Source organism: Epinephelus moara, chromosome 17 (assembly GCF_006386435.1).
Source record: "Epinephelus moara isolate mb chromosome 17, YSFRI_EMoa_1.0, whole genome shotgun sequence".
NCBI classification, from domain to species: domain Eukaryota; kingdom Metazoa; phylum Chordata; class Actinopteri; order Perciformes; family Serranidae; genus Epinephelus; species Epinephelus moara.
The window spans coordinates 9,045,049-9,067,123 of NC_065522.1; the positions used below are offsets into that span (position 1 = coordinate 9,045,049).

The 22,075-nt window shown below is 39.7% G+C and overlaps 1 protein-coding gene across 1 annotated transcript in view; it reads left to right on the forward strand.

Moving 5' to 3' along the window:
• Window positions 1–22,075, forward strand: part of LOC126404194 (neurexin-2-like) — an 813,153-nt gene that overhangs the window by 130,848 nt on the left and 660,230 nt on the right. Inside the window, exon 3 of the mRNA XM_050067247.1 lies at window positions 14,758–14,778. Within this exon, the coding sequence (XP_049923204.1) occupies window positions 14,758–14,778 (21 nt within the window). The remainder of the gene's footprint in view (window positions 1–14,757; window positions 14,779–22,075) is intronic.

Here is a 22,075-nt window from a genome sequence, read left to right on the forward strand (position 1 = left end):
TGGCCACCCCCCCCCCCCCCCCCCCCCCCCCCCCCCAAAACCTCACTGTTCCTCCTTTTTATTATCCCTCCATTTTTTTTTGTTCTCAGCTTGTTTGTTTTGCTCATCCCCCTTCAATCTTGGATGCTGCTGGTCTTCCAGGCTGCCTTGTCACTTTTTAGTGCATGCTTCTCTTTTTTTCTTTTCATATTTTCTCTGGCAGCCATCCCGGTACACTCCAACATGTCCTAAGACTGATATTCAAAATATCATCACGCTCCATGTTTTTATTTCTTCATGAAAGTATTCTGAATTCAAAATTATAGATTTAAAATGAGAAGCAGCACTACATTAGAGCTACTTCCAGTTAAAGTCCCTCCATTCGAACAACTTGCTTTTTCCTGTAGTGCAAACAGAGAATTTCTTGATAAGACAAAAACACAAAATTCTGGCAAACCGTCTTCTCACAGCGTCTTCTCCTCAATAACCTAGTTGTTTATCGATTCACCTACCTTCTGCTGCCATTCCATAATCTTTAAGGTTTCTGAAAGGTGTAGGTGTTTACATCTGAAGGTGGCATTGAAAGCACCAAGACATGTTGCATAAGAGCAGAAATGATGAATATGTAGCAGGTCACATTTTTCAGCTCATGTTAAAATCCCCACTGGTGATTCATACAACACATGCTGAGTGTGATGCGTTACCTTTGTTGTCAAGTAAACCTTGACTTAATAAAGCGAGTTTTCAGTAAAATTCCTCCACAGTCCCGAATAATGTCTGACATCTAAGGCTCGGAAATGATTCAGACTTTACATTTATTGCCATTCAACTGAACCGTATCATGAATGTATATTATATTGTGGGAGCAGTTTTAGAAAATCCACCTTTTCAAATAAATGATTCTCGGAAACATGTCATTAGAAAATAAGAAAATGCATTATTATTGCAGTTGAAGTGTCTGATGATAATAATAGACCACTTTTACTTGTGGACCACACAACAACACTTTCTTCTTTCGTGAATCTTCAAAATCAGATTTTAGGAAACTGTTAATGCTAGCAGTGTGCCATTTCAGAGGCCTGTGTTCTTTGTATTTGTTAGAGTGGAAGAGTCAAATGGCTAAAGAAATATTACAACACTGAAGGATCCAGCAGTCGGGGGATTAAACACAACACAAAATGAACCACTGCCACTAATCTTTCCATATAAACTATACATTAAAAATCAGTAATGTTTTTGAGAATCTATACAGCATCACAAAACATAATACCTTGATACTCAGAGAAAACTAACCTTGACTCATTCAGCATCTGCTTTTGTGCGTACCTGTAGAGGGTAATTAATTTTGTAAATAAGGAAATCAGAGCAATGGTTATTAGCATGTTTAACTAGCACTACAGTGTATACTGTATCTCTTAAAAACAAATGCAAGGTCACAGATGGGTGAGAGGAGTCGTCTTTGTGATTAGAAACAATAGGTCTAATTGGAAACACTAGTGCTTTAAGTAAGCACTGGCAGAATAAATAAATGAATCAGTTCATAACTTCCTATAGTGTCTTGAAATTCCATTGTAGCTGTCCTGTCTTTTGAGACATGAAGTCAGTTGTCTACATTTGTTATAAAAGCAACATTACGATCAACATGATTTTATTTTAGAGAAAATATGAAAATAGTGTGATATATATCATATATTGTGGCATAACCTAAATATGATAATGAGATATTATTTATAAGCCATAATCGGCTGGTCCTAATTAAAACTTGTGAAAAATGCAGAATTTTCTGGTGTATTATGTTTGCTGCTTGGCTTGTTGTTTCAGTAAATTGTGTAGATTTCCATTCAGTGCCCCACCCTTAAACAGCACTCCTCAGTCTCATCCTGCTTCTTATTCCACATAACAGATAAGCTCCCTGCCAAGGTTTCTTACATCTCATATCTCCCTCGCCCCCAATCTAAACTCCCCTCCCTCCCTCTCCCACTCCTCTCTTTTTCCCATTATCTCCCCCCTCACTCCCATCTCCCCTGTCTTCCCAGCTTTACAAAGATAAGATTTGCTTTCCCAGTGAGTTCTTGGTGTCGATACTAATGTGCTGCTAGGGTCGATGAACTGTCAGACCACCTTCTCCCGACCTGCACCACACCTCTCCTGACCTTTCTACAGCAACAATACAGAAAATAAAAAATCTTAAAGATACATACATGTTCCATTTGACTACATTTTTAAACAGGTGTAATGCAGAGCGACATGTTGATAAAATATTCCTTTGTGCCCAAGTCAATGACATGTAGAACTTTTTTGTACCATGCCTCAAGTGATTCTTAAACTTATATTTATTAATATTCTACATAGCTGAATTAAACATGATAGAAACACGTCATTAGATCACATAAGCACACATGATGGGAGCACCAAGAGACATCAGCTTACTCACTGAGGGGTCTGGTAGAGAAATGGAGCAGCAAACATGTCACCTAATGTGTGCTGATGTGTCTTTGCTCACAGTTGTTGGGCTGAGGGAGGGAGCTGAGTGGCTGCCAGCTAACAGTTAGTGACATCAATGAGGTGGATCTACTGTTGCTGATTGAACCTAACTGTATGTGTCATCTTGGTGAACACTGTTACCCAAATCCCCTCAGAGCATCATAAGTATATATATATTTAGCACTAGGAACCCCGGTGGGACCCACATCTCAAACCCTGGCACCATTAGCGTTGTGCTCTGTCTTTAGAGCTCCACACAGAAATGACTTTGCAGTGTGTCTTTGCCATAGGGATAGAGACTTGAGATGTGGAGCCCAGAGGGTGAAATGTCACTGCAATGCTTTGACAGCAAATGAGTCGTTTGACTTTTTCCTTTACACCAGTCATACAGACTGAGAGCATGAATGAAACTTAAAAAAAAGTCAAATCTCCAAAGTGTGGCAGCCACACTTACAGTTGATGTCTAATCATTACTGATCGCTCAAAAAGAGGCATCAAATAGGCAGTGACTTCACAGAGATTGTGCTAGCGGGCTGTCTTGAACAGCCAATGATGTCATCCCGTGTCTCAGTTTCTCCTTTCAGACGAGTTTTGCAGTCAATAGTTGTCAATTTTGTAAATGCTGAGGCTTTACTAGAGGCGTGTTGTAACTCTCTGTAAGAGCAAATGGCCTCTGTTTGATTGTGACTCACTTCTGTGCTTCACAGCAGCTGCTTGAAGTCTCACAGTTTGATTTGTTCACACAAATATCTTGATTGATACCTGTGCACTCCAACGCTTCAATTTTAGATCATTTTTCTTAACGTGTCCATTTTTATGGATAGAGGGTGTCAGTATTTGGTTTAGCATATAGATTTTCCGCATGTACTATCAGTGATGTTGATAGGTTCTCAATTCAGTGAGCCCCCAGGATGGAAAGGAAGGTCATCTGAGTGGGTTCCAGGAAAACTGAGAGGGTCGATAATAAAAATGTGTTGTTGTTTTTACAAATTGTAACCCGCATTTGATGTTATTTGGTTTAAATCATGGTTATATTGATGTATGTTGAAAATGCATCCGATAATTACTGTAAACAAATAAAATCCCTAATCTTAAAACTTACCTACATACTGCATCATTATATACAGTCTGTGTACACAACATTGTACAGATGTCACATTTTGAGTGAATATAGAAAGCAGCAAAATCATCAACCCAGTATCAAGTAAATCAAATGTGATATATGATTGCAATATGTGATAATCCATAAAAATGTAAATAAGCCACTAATTGTCTAACATTTTGAGAAATATACTTGTTGTCCTCCCTTCTAAGAAGAGTTTTTACATTTTCCTTTCACTTATCGAGACAAAGAACAAATGGGATCTTGTTTTCCACAAGACATGATAGATTTGGTAAGAAAACGGTGGCCGCTGGTGAAAATATTTTTTCAACAGGGCTCATCCTCTAGACACTAAAGCATCATATGGTCATCATCACCATGAGTCAATACAGTGTCGATCAGTGGCTTAATCACATTATCACAATGTAGCTTTATGGGGGGAAAAACATGGCCAGGGATGATGGCTGGCGGGCAGTTGTGAGATCTGTGCAGAGCACCAGAACAAAAACACATCACTGACAGTATGATATTAACATCCAAAACACGTCAAGTCACAGGTCACGCAACGCCACTGTGTCTATTTTCAACACATACCTGTTGTTCCCAGTGAAGCATTATCAGAGAATATGCAACAGGTTATATAATAGGGTGCATCCCCTGGACTATGATAGTGACTTTACTGCGTCCTTTCAGATTTTCGTGTCAGGGATGCAGGAAGCGTACCAAGCATCACTGTACTGCACTGTTTGTACCTGAACAGCACTCTTGTTTGATCATCTGTTGAGAACAAAAACAGGGCACTAAAGTGAACATACAGTACCTTTAGTGAAATAGGAGTAAAGCATAAAACATCCTGTAGTAGATTGAATGCTGATTAAAAAACACAAAAAAGGCTCTCCATTAATTTAAAATCAGCCTTGCATGTTTGTGTATTTGTATAATAATCTTAGCCTTAGTTTTGTTCATTGGAAGAAATAATCTAGAGGAGGATTTGATCGTGCGGGACAAAGAAACATGATCGCTTCATGTCATTTGATGAGTTCATGATCAAAGCCGGAGATTTCAGGAGCAATGGAAACAAATCTCTTTAGGTCACCTTAAAAAGGGATTAGTTAAAGTACATAAACTCATTTCAAATTGTAATAAAAAGTCAGATATGTCTAGATGTAGAGAAAATAGTCTGTGTTCATGGAGAACAAATGTCACCTTTAATTTAGTTTACCAGTATAATATTTTCTTTAAGCAAATGCTCTCCTGAAATCCTGAAACATTTTAGATTGCCTGGTGTGTCCAAACTAGGATCACCCTTAAAATACAGCTTGCATACCTTCTGTTTTGTCATGTATATGTGTCACTTCCACAGATAACCCTCCAAATTCAGATGACATGATGTCACATCGAGATACTTCCTACGTAGCGAGAGAGCTATTTAATTGCAGAGAAAAATTCAGCTATCTGATGCACCACCAGCAAACGTCAGGTTTTGGTTTCAGCCCATTATAATCAAAGAGCAAGGGCTTGCTTGCACTTACTCGAGCTGCCATTTTACATCAGTGTTGAGCAGTCATACAGGGAAAAAGTCATTGTGCTGTAGAAGAGGCAGAAATACCCCACTGACAGCAGCCTTAATAGACCAGAATGCCAGGCAGCCACAAGACATGTTTTGTTTGGATGATGTGGCGCAGTGCTCACTTTTTCTTTCACTGGATGAAACTTAATATGCTCAGCTGCTTCTTGTTGTTTCCACCTTCACATACACATCTTGGCGTTGTTGAAAGACAGTTTGGAAAATGTAGGAAATTACTGTAGAACTACACCAGGCAGGTTTTGTACACAAAAACATTTCATCAAGAAATATGACCTGAAGTGCTTTGATTTATGAGTGCGGTTTTCCTTTAATTTGTTACCCCGACAACCCAGTACTCTTTTTGTGTGTATGTGTGTGTGTGTGTAAAAATGAATTACATCCCTTTCAAACATAAGAATATTATAAAATCCAGTTCATCCCATGGTCATCAGTGACTGTAGTGAAAGCAGCCCCTCTTTCAGGGCAAATCTTGAATAGAAACATGAAAAGGCTTCCTCTCTGCTCTTCTGTGAATATGTTAGTTAACTGAGCACCAGCCATTACTTTAGAATTTAATTGCGGTGACACGTGAATGATACTAATACAAACTGCAGTGGAGTTTAAAATCAAGGTTAAATGTAGTGAAAAATGAGCCGAGTTGAAAATCAAATGTCATTAAGTCCGCTAGGCAAGAGGGCCCTAATCGACAGGATGCAGCCAAGCCAGGCCAACGCTTGATTGGTGAAAGATACACTCACCCCCCCCGTCCTCCATCATGAAGTACCTGCTGTTTTGTGATTTTAAATATTCATGTTGCTTAGTGTTTTTTAGTATTTGAATAGTGTTTTTTAAGCATTTTAAACCACACAGGTGCAATGCATTTAATCTGTTATGTATAATCACTGTAGTTTGTGCTGTCAGTGGTCCGCTTGCTTCCTCTTGCTGTCTGCACACAGTCAGCAGAGCTACAGATATCCAGGCTCATTTTCCTCCCTTTATAAGAAGCCATTTGCTTCCATCCATCCTTGTATATTGTGAAAAACTAGTTCCACAGACTTGAAAATAGACACAGCCAGATAATCCATCACTGCGTTCATTTGATTCAGTCAAAGTCTCAGGTTTTTCAATATTTCATTGCGCCTCAGTTGAGTGTTTTCATATTATTGCTGTATTATTTTACACTTTGCTTCCTGTCAATCACCTGACACCCACAGGGGGAAATAGAGGTGGAATGGAAATGATCTCCCATTTAAATCCAGTCACGTCACAAACTTTATTGTAACATGGATGTTACGATAATGTTTGTCGGGTTATTCTTTTTACTTAGGTTGCCTTTAGTAAATGGAAAAGCATTTCAGGGTTTGACCTTACAAAACCTTTTTATTGCTCCTCTTCACAGAACCAATTGGGTTGTATAATCTGATGTTGCTGATAGTCCCCCCTCCCCATGCCCATATCTTTTTGAGCATCAACAAATTGTCTTTCTTTACTGTCTTTTTGCCTCCCTTCGCCCCTCACTCTCCCCAGTCGGCTCCTATTAGACAAGCGATCATCTCTCGCTTAATTAGCCTACATCTCATTTGAACTGTTTGGAATCCGTTCTGTTTTGCTCTCCCCTGCTGAAACACATCTTTGCTGTTTTCTTATTAAAAAAAAAAACTGCTGTGCTGCTTTACAGCTCAAGCTCTTCAAAACCTCTCTGCTCACAGGGTATGGTAGAATGGCTTTATTTATTAGCTTTATTTTGAATTAGTGAACCAGTTATGGAAGATCATTGTTTTAGATAAACATGCTCATTTTAATATCTAAAGTTTCCCACTGTTTTTTTTTTGTTTTTTTTTTATCTCAACCTATCTCCTGTGTCTCTTTATCTTTATTTATTTCTGTCTGACCTTGTCCTCGTTGAACCTCATCCGTGGGCCCCGATAATATGTCAGCCATTGCCTTTTCCCTGTCCTCTAACTTAAACTCTCAGTGCAGTGATGACATTGGCAGAAGAGGTGCATCCCCATTCATTTCTCGAGTTATTACCTTTCCCTGACCTCCCTGTGATACCTGCTTTTGCTTTATGAGTCAGCACTGTGTGAGGTTACACCAGTCTGTCTTTGTTAGTCCTGAAAGTATAGATATGCTACAGATGTGCATGATTGTTTCTGTAATAAGTGCGTCTAGAAGGCACTCAGAGTGCACAAGTGTGACTAGGCTGAACAATTGTCTATTAAAAATGGATTTATTTATTTATTTTTGTTTTTTAGAATAGTTAGATCTGATCTGCCTGAAAAAACAAAATGATAGACAGTCACAGGGAGTTCATGCCCTTTTAACAAATCTTTTACACACTTCTTGATCTGCACCAAAAACTAATCACTCATTTCTTAGCTCATGGGATGGGGTTTGCCAGACTTCTAACTATTACTTTCATTCAGGACATTTTACGTAGATCTGAGGTTGAAAAAAGCTTTTACTGTTCAGTGAAGAAAAACCCTATACATCTGTTTAAGGTTGCATCTTTCTAATCCGTTCCATTTGACTCCAGTTCTCTCTTTCCCTCCCTCACATCATGCATTAAATGGCAAATGCTTTATATGTTGTGTTGTTGCTAGATAAATCAGTCAGTATGTTTATTTTTTTTCTATATCAGGATTAGAAAGCCTCTGCTATATTTGCACGTTTGTCGGGTGGAAGTTTTGTGTTTAGCTGTCGAGATTTGTTGTGAAATCTGCAAAGGCCATGTCTTGTGGATTAACTTGTCAGTCAGAGAGAAAGTTTCTGACAATGTGGGAGAGTTCAGGACAAAGCTTGCCTCTGATTAGAATATAAAAAGGAAGCAGAAGGGGTGTAGGGAGTGTGTGTGTATGTACGCACATGTTTCTATCCATCTGCCTGTCTTCTGTCTACTTACTTGTCTGCGTTATTCACTAATGTTGTTATTTCTTTCCCTTGGTGCTTCTCTTAAGTCATGTCAAATAGCCGTGGACAGAAGGGCCTTTTTCTCTTCCATTGTACCTTTTGAACTCAGTTACTTGAGTGACACTTTCTGGACAGAATAACAGACTTTCAGTGTCTTTCCAGTGCAACTACAGAGACTCACAAGGCATGGGGCATGTAAAATAATGGTTTGCATTTGAAGTTTGGAATGAAAGGCTGACTCGAAAGCAATACACTGTGCTACACTGTGGTTTATTATGCAGAATTCAATACGTGGTATACCAAAGAAAGCAGTAGAGCCAGTATTGTTCACAGCACTGTGGGGCCTCTTTGTTGGAAGATGTTGCCCAAAACTCTAAAACAACCCATTCTTACTCTAACCCAGCATTGTTTGGATAAGTGCTTACCTGTGTGGATCCAAAGAAAATGTTGTACTGTGTGCCGCTCCAATATCCACTCTGGTGACTTATTTGGTTTATGCCAGGTTTGAACTACAAAATACAGGGAAGGTAAACTGCAGCTGGGAACATTAGCCAAGCCAACCACTTCATGGAAAAAAATATTCCTGGTATATATGCATAGAAGCCAGTATAAATTTGACATTTTTTAATTTATTTTTTTATATCTACAGTGGAAATGTGTTATACTTTAATTATTCAGACAGTTCAGTCTCATTCATCTTAAAGTACATCATACTACATCAGTACAGAGTTAAAATTCTTTGTTACTGTTTCCACAAGAATTCAATATTACAAGCTTCACACATTTTATTGCAGTGCTGTTGTATTGGATCGCATTAGACTGCAAAGTATTCCCATTGTCTTGTCATTTATACAACAACATGCCACTTTCCCCTCTTGTTAAAATCTCTGTAAACAGATAGGCTACCTGTATATGTATGCAAAATCTGTAGGCAACAGGACAAGATTTTGGTATCAAAAGCATTCTTGTGTCCTTTTGTATTCCGTTTGTAGTCCGAATAGTACTGACAAGGGCTAGGCAATATATTGGTATTATATCAATATCATGATGTGAGACTAGATACTGTCTAAGATTTTGGATGTCGTAATATTGTAAGAGTTGTCTTTTTCTGGTTTTAAAGGGTGTATTACAGTAAAGTGATGTAATTTTCTGAAGTCACCAAACTGTTCTACCTGTTTTATTATTTGTCTTTACCCACCTAGTCATTATATCCACATTACTGATGATCATTTATAAACAATATCATTGTTATCTATTTTTATTTAAATAAGTTGAATTGAAAATTTACTTTTACTTATGTCCAGGTTTCTCCTTTAGCATGTCAGTTTATACATTCACAGGCATACATATACAGTACTAAATTAATGTTCTATTTATTGTACATATCATTATGCAGCAGATGACAGTACCACATCTTCTCTCAAGGTGAAATACAACATTAGCTGCTTCCAAAAGTAATAGTAGCGGCAGCGGCTATCACTGAATACAACTGTATTTATATGTTTATACATTTTAACTGTTATTAAAGATAAAAAAAATATAAATACATCCAACAGTGAATTTCACAGTTTGTAGCTATTTCATTCATTCATTCATTTCATTTTTTGACGTGTGATTTGCATGTGCTTTTCCAGCTGAGTTTAAGAACGAGAGAGATATGCAGTCACTTTTTCTGCGCCTGTGATGTTGAGCTTGGGCTCCCTCTGTGACGACTTGCTGCTGTGCTTTAGCCCTTTTATCTATAATGAGAAAATGATTCTGTGAATTATAAATGACGATTTTTTTAAAAAAAGAAGTCAACAATCACAATAGATTTTCCCAAGATGTGCATTGATTTCTAAGGCCACAACTCTTTTTTTACTGATTTAATATTAACCGACAGAATGGCTTTGAAAAGACATTTATTGCTCTTTGTGCAACCATTTCTTCTGTCATATATCTTCTTGAAATATAGTTTCTAAGAACTTCTTTCCATTTTCATGCTTCTTTATTTAACCAGCAGTTCAGTTCTAACATTGTAAGGTATACTTACAGTGTTGTGCCTTTCAATATTTGCAATATTACTTCATGCCCATTCATGATCTTTTTGTATCCAACCAACAGTTCATTGTGTAGCTTCCTTCGTGTGCACAGAACTGCAAGGATAGTGATGGAGAGGAGGTTGTTTTTCAATGCAGGCATGCTTTTCTCCCCTTGGTAAATCCTTTAGTTAGCTTGGTTGGGATTAGGTCTGAAAAGTCTCTCATTTGCCTCCAAAGCCCCAAGGGATTCGTTGGTGAAGGAATCCAGCTTCTCCACTGCTTCCATCTGAATTTTACTTTGGTATTTATTTTATCTATTTTTATTGCAGCCCACGTCTGATTTTTGCTCTCTTTTTGTACCCTGTGACTGTCTCCTTGATTAATTTTGGTTTTGTTTCTGGAGGTATTGCACACTAATTTAGAGATATGAAAGAAATGTCACATTTGACTGGCTGTCAATTTTAATGCGAGTTAGGCTGGATTTCAGCTTTTTAGATCTCTTTCAGTCTTAGATTAGGTGGAAAAGGTTAGAATAAAGAATTTGTATTCCTCTTTTTATCCCAGGGCCCCGTTTTTGCACCGGGGCATCACATATACATAGGAAAGCTTTTGAGTATTTTCCTCTGAAAAACGTTCTGCACATTCCCATATGAATCACAAAGTACATTGAAAAGACTAGGATCCCAGTGGAGCTTAAAGCCTGAGGCTACGTGGGCTACACCCTAATGGAAAACAGCTCTGGGATAAAAGTAATGGGTGGTAAAGACTACTGTGAACTATCAATGGGATAAAAGGGACAAGCTTAGAGAGATGGGGTATATCCCACCAAGTGTCTGACTGAAATCGTATTTCTTCCCTAAGGCTAGATTTCACATCTACTCCAAGTGTGAAACAATGCTTGCTCAAAAGGAATATCTGTCGAGTAAGAGTCAACCTTGAAATGGTATGGATTTAACATTTAATGGTGCTCACCATTTCCTGTAGCATGGCCTCTTGACAAATGATTGTTAATGTTCTCAAGCAATACAATGTCTTTCTTATGAACTTTAGGCAACATGGCAAAAAAAAAAAAAAGTCAAAACAACAGAGATTTTGCTCTGGCTTTTATGTGCAAACCCAAAACTATGTCTTGAAATTGTCAGTTTTTGTTGTTTTAAATGTTTCTTTGCTTTTAACTAGAACATTATACAAGAAGTTAAGGGTCTTTCCATGTATCGAGTAAACCAACATCCAGATTATCCAAGAGATTAAATTTAGTGTGTCAGAATGAAAACAAATATTTTTGTTCCTTTATCCCTCCATGTCTGAACAGAAGCAGTTTCCCTCCATGTCACTGAATGTAAACTAAATGATGCTGAGTTTTGACAGACACAGAGACTACAAAGGTAGAAACGATTAGGGACTATGTTGAGAGATGAAGGGAAGCGAAAGATAGAGTCATGGCTGGTGATGATACAAACGTCCACTACTGTACATCAAACATCCTTTGCTTCAGCTTGGGAGAAAGAGAAGAAGATATGAGGGAGCACAATGAAAGAAAGGATGATGGACTATGATCAGAGATGAGACGAGAGGAAAGGCAGAGTCATGGCCAGTGATTATATAAACAGCCACTGCTCTACATCAGACAAACATGGTTCCCATGGTTCATCTTGGCAAATGCTCCGTCATTCATGAAGGGCTTTCAGTCGGTGTAGTGGTATCCTTTCTGTTGTTTAAATGCATCACAGACTATTTACACTTAAGGACAGATTTAATCTGTATAGTTTTATGTTGATGGTTATATGGAAAATGGTAAGACTTGTGACAATCGCCTTGTCCCGCTGAACTCAGTTCAGGCATCAGGGATACATAGTGAGAACATCCTTAGGTTGAAAAAAATCCTGGGGCCTCATTGTAGAAAAAAATATCCTAACTACTTGTCCAATCTTAAGTTTCAAAGATAGGAAAAAAAATCCTATTATCTTCCTAATCTTCCTATTACAGAAGCAATTACTAAACTCATGGCTGTGTCCTGTCCTTGCTAGACCTCCTGTCTTGATTTAAGAAATCCTAACTATAACTGTAAATTTGATTTTTCAATCTGCACTCACCCTGTCATGCCTGTTTCTTTGATTAGAATGTAGCAGTAGGGTACTCAAGATGGACGAACCACAATATCAATAGCTGTGACTTGTCACTGGCCAGGTAGCTTTCTATCATGGACAAAAAGAGACGAGTGTTCAATTTTAGTTACAAGGAGTTGGAGACACTATTCAGGACTGTATGACGAGTGCTGCTCATGGTCTGAAATGTACACCTGCAAAGCACCTACTGCGGGTAGATTTACTGCTTTGCTAGTAAGGCTATTCACAACATTAGCGGGTAAATGTTTGAACCAAAATCATCATGTGATAAACAAAACAAAACAAACTTTCCCAGGAGTCTCTATTGTGTTTTGGTGTCTTTTATGGGTGTGCTGGTTTGCTGTTCCTCTGCTGTCTGTGTCACACTGCTAACACACATCAGTAGAACGAAACTGACCATCTTGAGTGCTCCTAGTTTTTTCGGCATTTTTAATTGTGCGGGACATTAACCAAACTCTTTACTTGCCACCTGTCTGCTGCTAGCAACTGTTGGGCTAGTGTGTTGCCAAGTGTAATGGGTTGCGGCCATTGTTGTAAAGGTAATAATATAGTTACACAAAGGCTGGACCAGGACAGCAGAGTCTTTATTTCCTCCCATATTGTTAACGGCAGTGCATTACGGCTTCATTCCTTCCATTCTTACCTTTCACAATAAAAGCCTTAGATGTGAACATTGCATCACTGCTTAACAGAAGGAACTTATTCACATGCTGGAGCTGTGGTTGTGAGTTGTTCAATATATTAAAAAAAAAAAAAAGTTTGTATTGAACATATTTTACAAATTACATATTTTATGTTTAATTTTATATATTTTACTGTCGCCACTAAATATGCAGGAACAAATGTATATGTTACACAAAAAAGCAATTTGATATTTTAGCCTGTAAAAAATATACTTGACTGGTGGATTTCTTCATTTACCAGTTCCCTTAGCTGGTGAATCAACCAAATTAGTTTCAGATAGCGGTGCTGCTGCCATTTATGGAAGTTCTTGTGAATTTAGGAAAAGGTCTATACCATCATAATTTTGGATTTCTAACTTGGAGAAGCGCCGAAGTTAGGACGGTTCTGAAATGCCTGAGTCCTATTCTATCCTATTCCTAAATGCAGTTAAAAAAACATGTTTCTGCAATGCCAGAAATCATCAATGTTATCCTAAATTGAGATAAGATAGGATTTCAGACTTAGGAAGTCTCTGTAACAGGACCCCTGATGTCTTTCTCAGATGTCCTTGAGGGTTGGTGTTGTATGGTTGGCGTCTTAGCTCCGTGTGGAGCGGGACAACAGAGGAGTGAAATGAGAATATCACATCCCTCAGAGTAATTACTCTATTAACCCTGTGGTTCCAGTTACCTTTAAAATCATTGATTCAACTCAGTATCCTTTTATATATCAAAGAGGTCAGTAATAATAATTAACTCTTATTCAGAAACATGATTTGGTCCATTCACTGTTGAATTCAAGAGAAGTCCATCTCAGGAACTGTGTTGATGTGTTATGAGATCTGGTTGACTTGCTTACTTTTCAGCCTTGTTGGGCCCCTAGTGGTGTATATCAGACTGATAAATTTGAAATGCTGTTTTAATAAAATCTTAATGCTAAAAGCAACTGCAACTTTGGAGGCCAACACTTATGGACTATATATAAAAAATGGATTTGCCCTTTTAGCTCTAAAATGTAGAATATTTTTCACTTTATGTGACCTCATAGTTTTCCATAAATCTTGTGCTGCTGTGGTACAAAATGGCCTGCAGCAGTTAATACTCTGACTGAAATACTTTACTAGACTAACACATGGACCCGGTGCGGTCTAGAGTCACTATAGAATATTATTGACTGTGCAACAGCTTAATACAGGAGCGTCCCATGAAGACCTAAGCCCAGCAGCCACAATACCAGATCAAAATGCCAAGTTCTCCGCGGAGATGCCATACCAAGCTAGAGGCTGTTTTACATTCTCGGTTAGGGCCTCATCTTCCAACTTGGGGTTTCTAGAGTGGCAGGCGGCTGTAGTTCTTTTTTTTTTCTAGCATTACAGATTCGCCTCTGCAGCTGTGGGGTAGCTGTTGTGAGTAAAGCGTCCTGCTGTAGCCTGAACTCTATGACTCCATCTCACTGTATCATTAAGCCAGAGAGAAGTGTGTGAGAGTCAGTGTCTCTCAGTTGGGGATCGTCTTTGACTGAAGCCTCCTCTCCTCTATGGGAGGTAGTGTGCTTACAGTATGCTGGCTGAGGGCTCTCAACACTCCTATTGGACATTTCTTGGAGATAATAATATGGGTGTTTGTGAAACGATTGGGGCATTTGCAAGCTTTTAAGAAAATTGACAGGAAAAAAAGACATCAGCATAGATATTCAGACTTGATATTCAGAGCAGACTTTGTTTTTCTGTCAAGCCAAGATCTCAAGCCTCATTGGCAGTCTTTATTTAGATTTTATCTCATAAAGAATTTGTTTGAAGAAAAAATAGGAAGACATTTATGTGAAGAAAAGGTAACATCTAATGAGTCTGCTCTTTGTGTGTTTTCTCCCTCTTTTTCATGCATTCCCTTTGGACCCTCCCTGAAGCTGAAGAGTATGCTGTTGAAGGTAAGACTGACGCTTAACTTCTCGGGCCCTCTGATGGCTTCCCTTAATGCTGTCATGGATGCTGATGCTGGCTGCTTGTTATTACTGTATGCTCTCCCTCTGGGGAGGGGCATTGTCAGTTTGGACTGCGGTTATAAGTGACTTCCAGGGGGCCTAAATTACAGTTTCCGAAAAGTGATGAATGTACAACCAAAACGATCCCTGTTTTATCTCCTTTTTTTTTTAATTTTATCTTGTCTTTTTAAACTTTATTTTGTTTTACTGCAGTTTATCTCCACAGATAGAAGCATATGGTTGTATATTTCACTCAGGAATATAGTCATGCACTCAAGGCGTCTTGGGAATCTTGAGCTTGTTTACCAGTTAACAAAGTTTTGTTAAAGTTAACAAGATATGACATGGCAATTTTGAGATACTGTCTTCCGGCTTTCCTCCTTCCTATCTCCAGCAAAGGTGAACGGAGGCTGCCTGTCGGGGCCCCTGAGGGGCCTCATTAGCCCTAGGGTCAGGCACTAAACCAGTGCTGGATGTAGCAGACTTTAGGGATGGATCAGCCTTGGCTTGTCTGTCTGCAGGCTGTTGCCTGTCTCCACTTTGCACTGTTCCGGAAGAGGTTCACCCACTGGTTGACTGAATCTGTTTGTCAGTCAAATCAGACACTCTGTTAGATTGAAAAAAGCTCTTTTTGAATCTCTGTGTTGAGTGGTAGTGGAGCTGTTGGCTGGTGTTTGCATGTTTTGGAGTTGCATTTCCTCCTTGCTGAGTTTGAGGTGATGGATTACCTATCACACGGCCCAAACCAGCAGGGGAAATCACTATGACAAACACCCTCTTGCTCCAGGTTTTCTTTAAAGCTGAAAACTTTAATGCTGCATTTATTTCTCAATCTTTATACCAAGCATGAGGTGTTTATCTTGTGGCATATAGGAAATATAAAAGCATATGGCATAGTGTCACATCCTTGTTATCTGCTAACTCAGTGAACTCTATTTGAATTCTGGTCTGCCCTTGGTATGTAGAATGTGTGCGCTTGTAGACTGTTTGAAGCTGACATTTTCTCAGTGTGTTCCTACATGAGAGATGCAGGCCTCCTGTAATTACTGTATGAGTGTGTGTGTGTGTGTGTGAATGCCCTTGCAGCAGGTGCCACGTCAGTGCTGCTGATGGGAAAATGTCAGGGGGATGGTGGGGAACAGGAATAAATGGTGGCAATTCCACAGTTCTGACTGATGGAAAAGCCCCTCCACACTGATGTAGAGTGAGGTGAGGGGCAGGAAAGCTTAGTGAGAGAGGGAGGACGGTGGAGGGTGAGCAGAGGAGGGTGAATTTTACTTTTTGACAGACCCAAGGGAGGGTAGGCAACTCCTGTGGGACCCCGGGTACCTCTGTTAAATTCCATCAAACTGCAGAAGTAAAGCCAGGCTCTCCAACTCATGTACACATGTGCAGTTCAGACTTATAGAGCCTAACCTTTTGGCTTAGTACTTGCACTTTTCTCACTGATTTGAAGTATGTTCTGCAGATATTTCTTTGCACAGGGCAAGGGCATATGTTGTAAGTTAAGTGTCGTATTAATTATGTGTGCTCTTGGCAATTTGAGAGGAGAACACCTCTCCTTGTGCAGAGGTCCAGTTGTCTTCAGCAACACCATAATTCCAAAATGAAAGATCCCTTGGGCTTTTAAAGAATTTATCTTTTTTGCGTTATAGTTTATTTTGACTAAGAAACACATTCCAAGGTTTTATTGAGATACTTACTAAAACTGAAAGCCTTGAAATGTAAATGGTAACACCTCAATTAATTTGTGCTCTCCAAAGTCATGTCATTTAATTAAAAACAAGGAGTTGTGTTCCCAGTTCCCTGTGTGTTCTGATCAACATGACAGCTCGATAGATTTAGTTAATGGCTCATTGTCTCTGATACTAAACCCTTAGAGTGCTACTACACTCCTTTCTCTTCTATTTTTAGGGTTTCCCTGTGAACGTATTTGGTCTAATTAGTGTCAGTGACCATGTGTTCAAAGGTTGGTTGAGATTGATGATGCACAGGGACGTGGAAGCCCCGGGGGGGCCAGTGCCCCTGGAAGGCGGCTGGTGGCCCTCGCTCGTGTACTGTAGGGCGATTGATGATCTGCCTGCGACATTGACCTGTTTTTTTACCGGCGAGCCAGCCACGCATTGCCATCCGTGTACTGATAGCCAAGCGTGTCCTCTGCTCGCTGGACTTCATGTGTGATGTATAGTTTGATAATGTAAGCAGCAGTTTACATCATTGCTTGGTCCAGTAGTGTTCCTGTAGAGGCTAATAAAGAAATGACACTGAAGCGGAAAGCAGTGGAAGTCAAAGGTCAGATGAATGGTCTCGTGACCTAGAGGAACCCCTTTGAACCACCTGGATCTGGAATGCAACGCCTCACTGCACCGATTTGTGTTGGTGTTGTTAAGAGTGGTTGACAAAGAAAAACAGTAGTGTGGATGAAATTTTTAGTTTGATTGTAACAATATGAATATGAAAGAGAGGATCTCTTAAATAGTTACAAAAAATAAAATACTGAGGAAGCAATAGATGTCAGAGGCAGTAAAAATGCATGGTGTTCATTCAGACGCTGGAGGCTAGCCATTTTTAATTTGCTCGAAATGATGGTCTGACAGACCATGACCATGAGCACGGCTGAGTGGAAACCAGCTCATATACAATTGGACAGTAACAGATCAAATCTAACCGTGGTCAGTGTTGCTGGCCTCTGAGACTGGCTGATAGATTTAGTGACCCGGTGCTTTGTTTGGGTGAGAGATGTTCTGAGCTGCCCACGCTGATCTTAATCAATCTGATCAAGGCTAATGATCTTTTCTCTCTGAGCCACGCAGACCTCCAACTTAATCTCACCCTCGGGGAAGGCAATAACAATTTTTTTCTTCTCCCCAACGTAAAAAATGGAGTTTGATGTTGGCTAAAGATACAGGATTATAGATTTGTGTGTGGCCTGTAGTAATAGGAGATTACTTTGGATCATCCAAACCAGATTATGGATTTTGTTCTTATTTGCACAAGGAATAAAACAAAATCATAGACTAAAAACTTGAATGTTTTCTAAATGCGTGTACGTCAAGGCAACAGAAGGAGAAAACACAGTCGGGCAAATATTAAATGTACTGATGTCATTATGGTATTAACCTAGATTTTGTTTGTTTCTGGAACAAATGGTGCTTGTACATGATCCTTGTTCAAATTCCAACTGCTGTCGTTATTTTTTGAATACCATTGGCTAAAGGGCCGACCACCTGGTTTTGATCTTGCCAAAAAATGATAAATTGCAAAAGCAATTGAGAATGATAGGCATTTATTTATATAACTGCGTTGCATAACAATGCAATTTGTCCATTCTTTACGATCAATAAAGCTTAACTGTGCATTTTTCATTGGGCGCACAAGAGATTTGCAGTGTTCAAACAAAGCAATCGATTGTAGAAGATTGCTGGCTAGCTTTTTACTCACAAGCACTAAAAAAAGAAAGGAATAGCCTGCAAATAACACAATAACAAACACACACCCACATGCACACAGAAACCTCATTGGAAGGGGAAAAAAATACCAAGGAGTGGAAGGGTGGAACAGAACTGAATGGTGTCTTTCTTCAGCTCTGAAATTGCTCAAGAGCCTTTGGACAGTAGGATGCCTTGATGTTGCCTCTGCCTGCCCAGCCTCTGCCAGATGTTGCAGTGAGATTAAGCATCCTCACGTCCTGGAGGAGCCAAAGTCCAGCCATGCCTGTTCTCACAAGACGTTAATTTCACCCCACACAGCTCACACTCTTTTCTCTCCTTCTATTTTTCTGCTTTGTGATAACAAAGTCTAAAGGGATGGAGTGGGCGTCCACTTGTGAGCAACTCCAGATGCTTCAGTGTCAACATGCGTGGCCACAGGCAATACTGTTTGCTATGATGGAGAGAGAAATGGATTGGACAATGCATGGCCTGGAGCTCTGGTGTTGTATAGTGTTTGTGTGTTTGTCTGTGTGTGTGAAGAAGAGAATTATGTGTGCCAGATTTTGCTGCTCTGCTTGAGGGTTTCTTTGTTCACATTTGCAGACTAGTGCAGCGCTGTAAAACTTTTAAATGGCTACATATGCCCTAGTTAGGCCTCTATCTGATACTTCTATACATACAGTGCGGTAGACTTTGTAATTATGGTGTTTTCAATATTAGAGCTTTGTCAAATTCTCCCCCAAGTTGAATTCTTTTTGACTCAAGCACTTTTGAGTCGCTGAAAGGTTGCTGCAGTTTTAATACGCTTTGGACCAGTGTTTTTAGCATACATTGCGCTCTTCAAAACTTTTTTGAAATCACCCCCCCTTCAGCTGACTCTTTTCCCTTCCAAGCACACACAAGTCATATCTTCAGCACTTCGACTGTATTACAATGACATTGTATTACAATGAGCTTTGGGAGGGATTTCAAGGCTTTCTTCAAAGTACTCCCTTCTCCTGTGTACTAAAATGAAATTTTGTTTTGCACCTCTGTGGCTTTGTTGCTTTGGAAATAGGAAAAAATACATAACGTCTTTTAAGTATTTCCCAATGGACTTAGGGGTTATGGGGTATTTGGAGTTTATATTGCCTCATCTCTCGTTTGGTTGTCTTCACCAACTAATTTATGCCCGGTCAGGGATACAGTCTTAGTAATCCTCCTCTCTTTTTGATCCCTCTACATCTATCACTCTATGGTTTCCCTCTTCCTCTCCCCTTATCCCTACACCTATCTTTAGCTTTATCCCTGTCTCATCAATCTCCCATTTTTGTTTTGTCTTCTTGCCACCTATCTGTACTCTCGACATCTCTTCCTTCCGTTCCTTTTGCCAATCCTCCCACTCTCTTTTTCTGTCCTCTCTTCTTAATCTCGGTCACCTTCCTCCCTCTTCTGGTAGATAAACTTATAGGTTGTAGCTAAGAGGCTTATTGGCGAGATGCCTCTATAGGAAACTGTGAAATGCAGCTTTGCTGAGTTATTGAAGGCTATATAGAGTGGACTGGAGAAGAAAACGCAAGGAATAAGGGGTGGACTCAGGTTTATTTACTGGCGCCCACACTGTGATATTTAGAACTTGTTTTCATAGCTATGCGATGTTACTGAATTGGAAGACATTAATTTGCCTACACTTCATAATATAGCAGAAGGCAACACTTTAGAACTCCTGTGATAGCATCCATTGTTAGTGTCTTTAAAGCTTTGACCTTGTTCTTATAGAGGCTCTAAATGTTCCAAATCAGAATCAGAGTCTTATTTACTGTCAAGTAGGTTTTCACATAGAAGGAATTTGCTTCAGTGTATGAGTGCTTAACATAAATATAAGCCCCTTTTACATTACCTGTTTAAGGCGGGAATGTTGGAACATTATTCTGCCTTGTCCTTCTGTATAAAAGGAAATGGAGGTACAGAGTTATCTCACCTTTAAGCCGACAGCTGAGGTAGTAATAGAGCAGAATTGATGTATGTGTAAAAAGCGCAGGCTGGCAGGATGGTACGGATGTGACATTTTGACAATATGTCATGTGTGGAACCCACAAAGTTTTAAAAGCAGCTAGCAGCAGTTAGCAGCTAACTCAGAGAAGACGCAGCTCCTTACCTCCCAAGCAGAGGACAAGATCAAATGCCATATAACAGGGACTGTAAGTGATTGTTATTGCCATGTTATGGTGAAAAATAGCAGCTCACACAACCCCATAAATCTTATATAACATATAGAGGTGTACAGTTGTGGTGATGATCCAAAACAAACTGATGACCAGCACTCACAGATAAATTTACTGATTTAATGTGGGCAAAATTAACAGAACCTGACACATTTCAGCTGTTGTATCTGTGAGTGCAGGTGTTCTGTTTGTTATTGCCATGTTATGCTGTTGTTATTGTTTAGAAAGTGCTGTGTTTAACGTTTGCTATATGTCACACTAGAGGCCAACGCTGTTATGTATATGTCATGCTTGTCACACGTCTTCTGCTTCCAGAGTGCTGGCAGGCTATCTAGAATCACACATTAGGGTGGAATTATGCCTGCTTTGTTTATTTCTGTATAAAAAAAGCAAAACTGGCGTAATAAAGGGACTTTATTGCTGCGGTATCATGGGATATCCCTGTGTTAAAAGTGCTAATGTGCTGAGAAAGGGGACTTCTGGGATGGGCAGTTGTGAAGCGGCCCAGGCCGAGGTGAAGGAGAGGAAACTGGGGAGCTGGATGGCTGGAGCTTCTGGATGGAGTCACAGGAGATGGTGTCAGGACTGTCCCATTGTCTTTCAAATTAGATTAGATTAGACAGTAGATCTCATTCAGTTCATTTTCCAAGTGCAGGTTGCTAATTAAGTGAGGGGCTTTAGGTTTGAAGTTGGTGATTTGTCAGACAGAAGCAGAGTCATCTGCTGAGATCTATTGTTGAAGTTTGTCAGAATACAGACTTTTAGCATCTCCAGCCACCTTGCTAAACCTGTACTTGGACCCTTTAAACCTGTCCTTGTCCTCACTCCTTAATGCCTCTTCCTTTTGCAACCTTAGCTGTCTGAGCTTAGTTGTGAACCAGGGTTTGTCATTGCTGTAACTCCCTCGGGTGTGTGATGGAATACAGCTGTATTCACAGAAACTGATGTAGGACGTCACAGCCTCTGTGAACTCATCCAGACAGTCCTGAAAACATCCCAATATGCAATCCAACCATGCCTGCAGATATCCTCATAACAGGTTTACACAGCCTTATTTTCTGCCTGTATTCAAGAATCAGGTGGACCATGACGTGGTCAAAGGGTCCCAATGCAGCATGGGGGACGGCATGATAGGCACCGCTGATTGTAGTTGGGCATTTAGCAAACTGTATTCAGGGAGTTTGTGGCTGAGATTACCTTTGTATGTAAACTCCGACCAGAATGAATGAAACAAACTCAAGGGGTAAGTAGTGAGGTTTGCATTTGATGAAAAAAGTTTCTAGACCAGGAAAACAGTGCTGTAGGATCACTGGCACATCATTACACCAGCCACTGTTAGTATAAAAACAGATTCCTCCACCTTTTGATTTGCCTTGGTGCTCTGTGTCACGATTCACTCTGAACAGTTGAAAGCCTGGCAGCTGCAGCACAGGTTCTGATATCGATCCTCAAAGTCACGTCTCTGTGAAGCACAAAACGGAGGATGAAGAAAACTCTCTGTTTTTCCCCGCCAGTAGCTGAAGTTCATCCTGTGTGCTGCACAGTGAATGCACATCGGAGAAAAATATTCCTGGTAACAGAGTGTGAAGTCCATGCCAGTGCACTAAT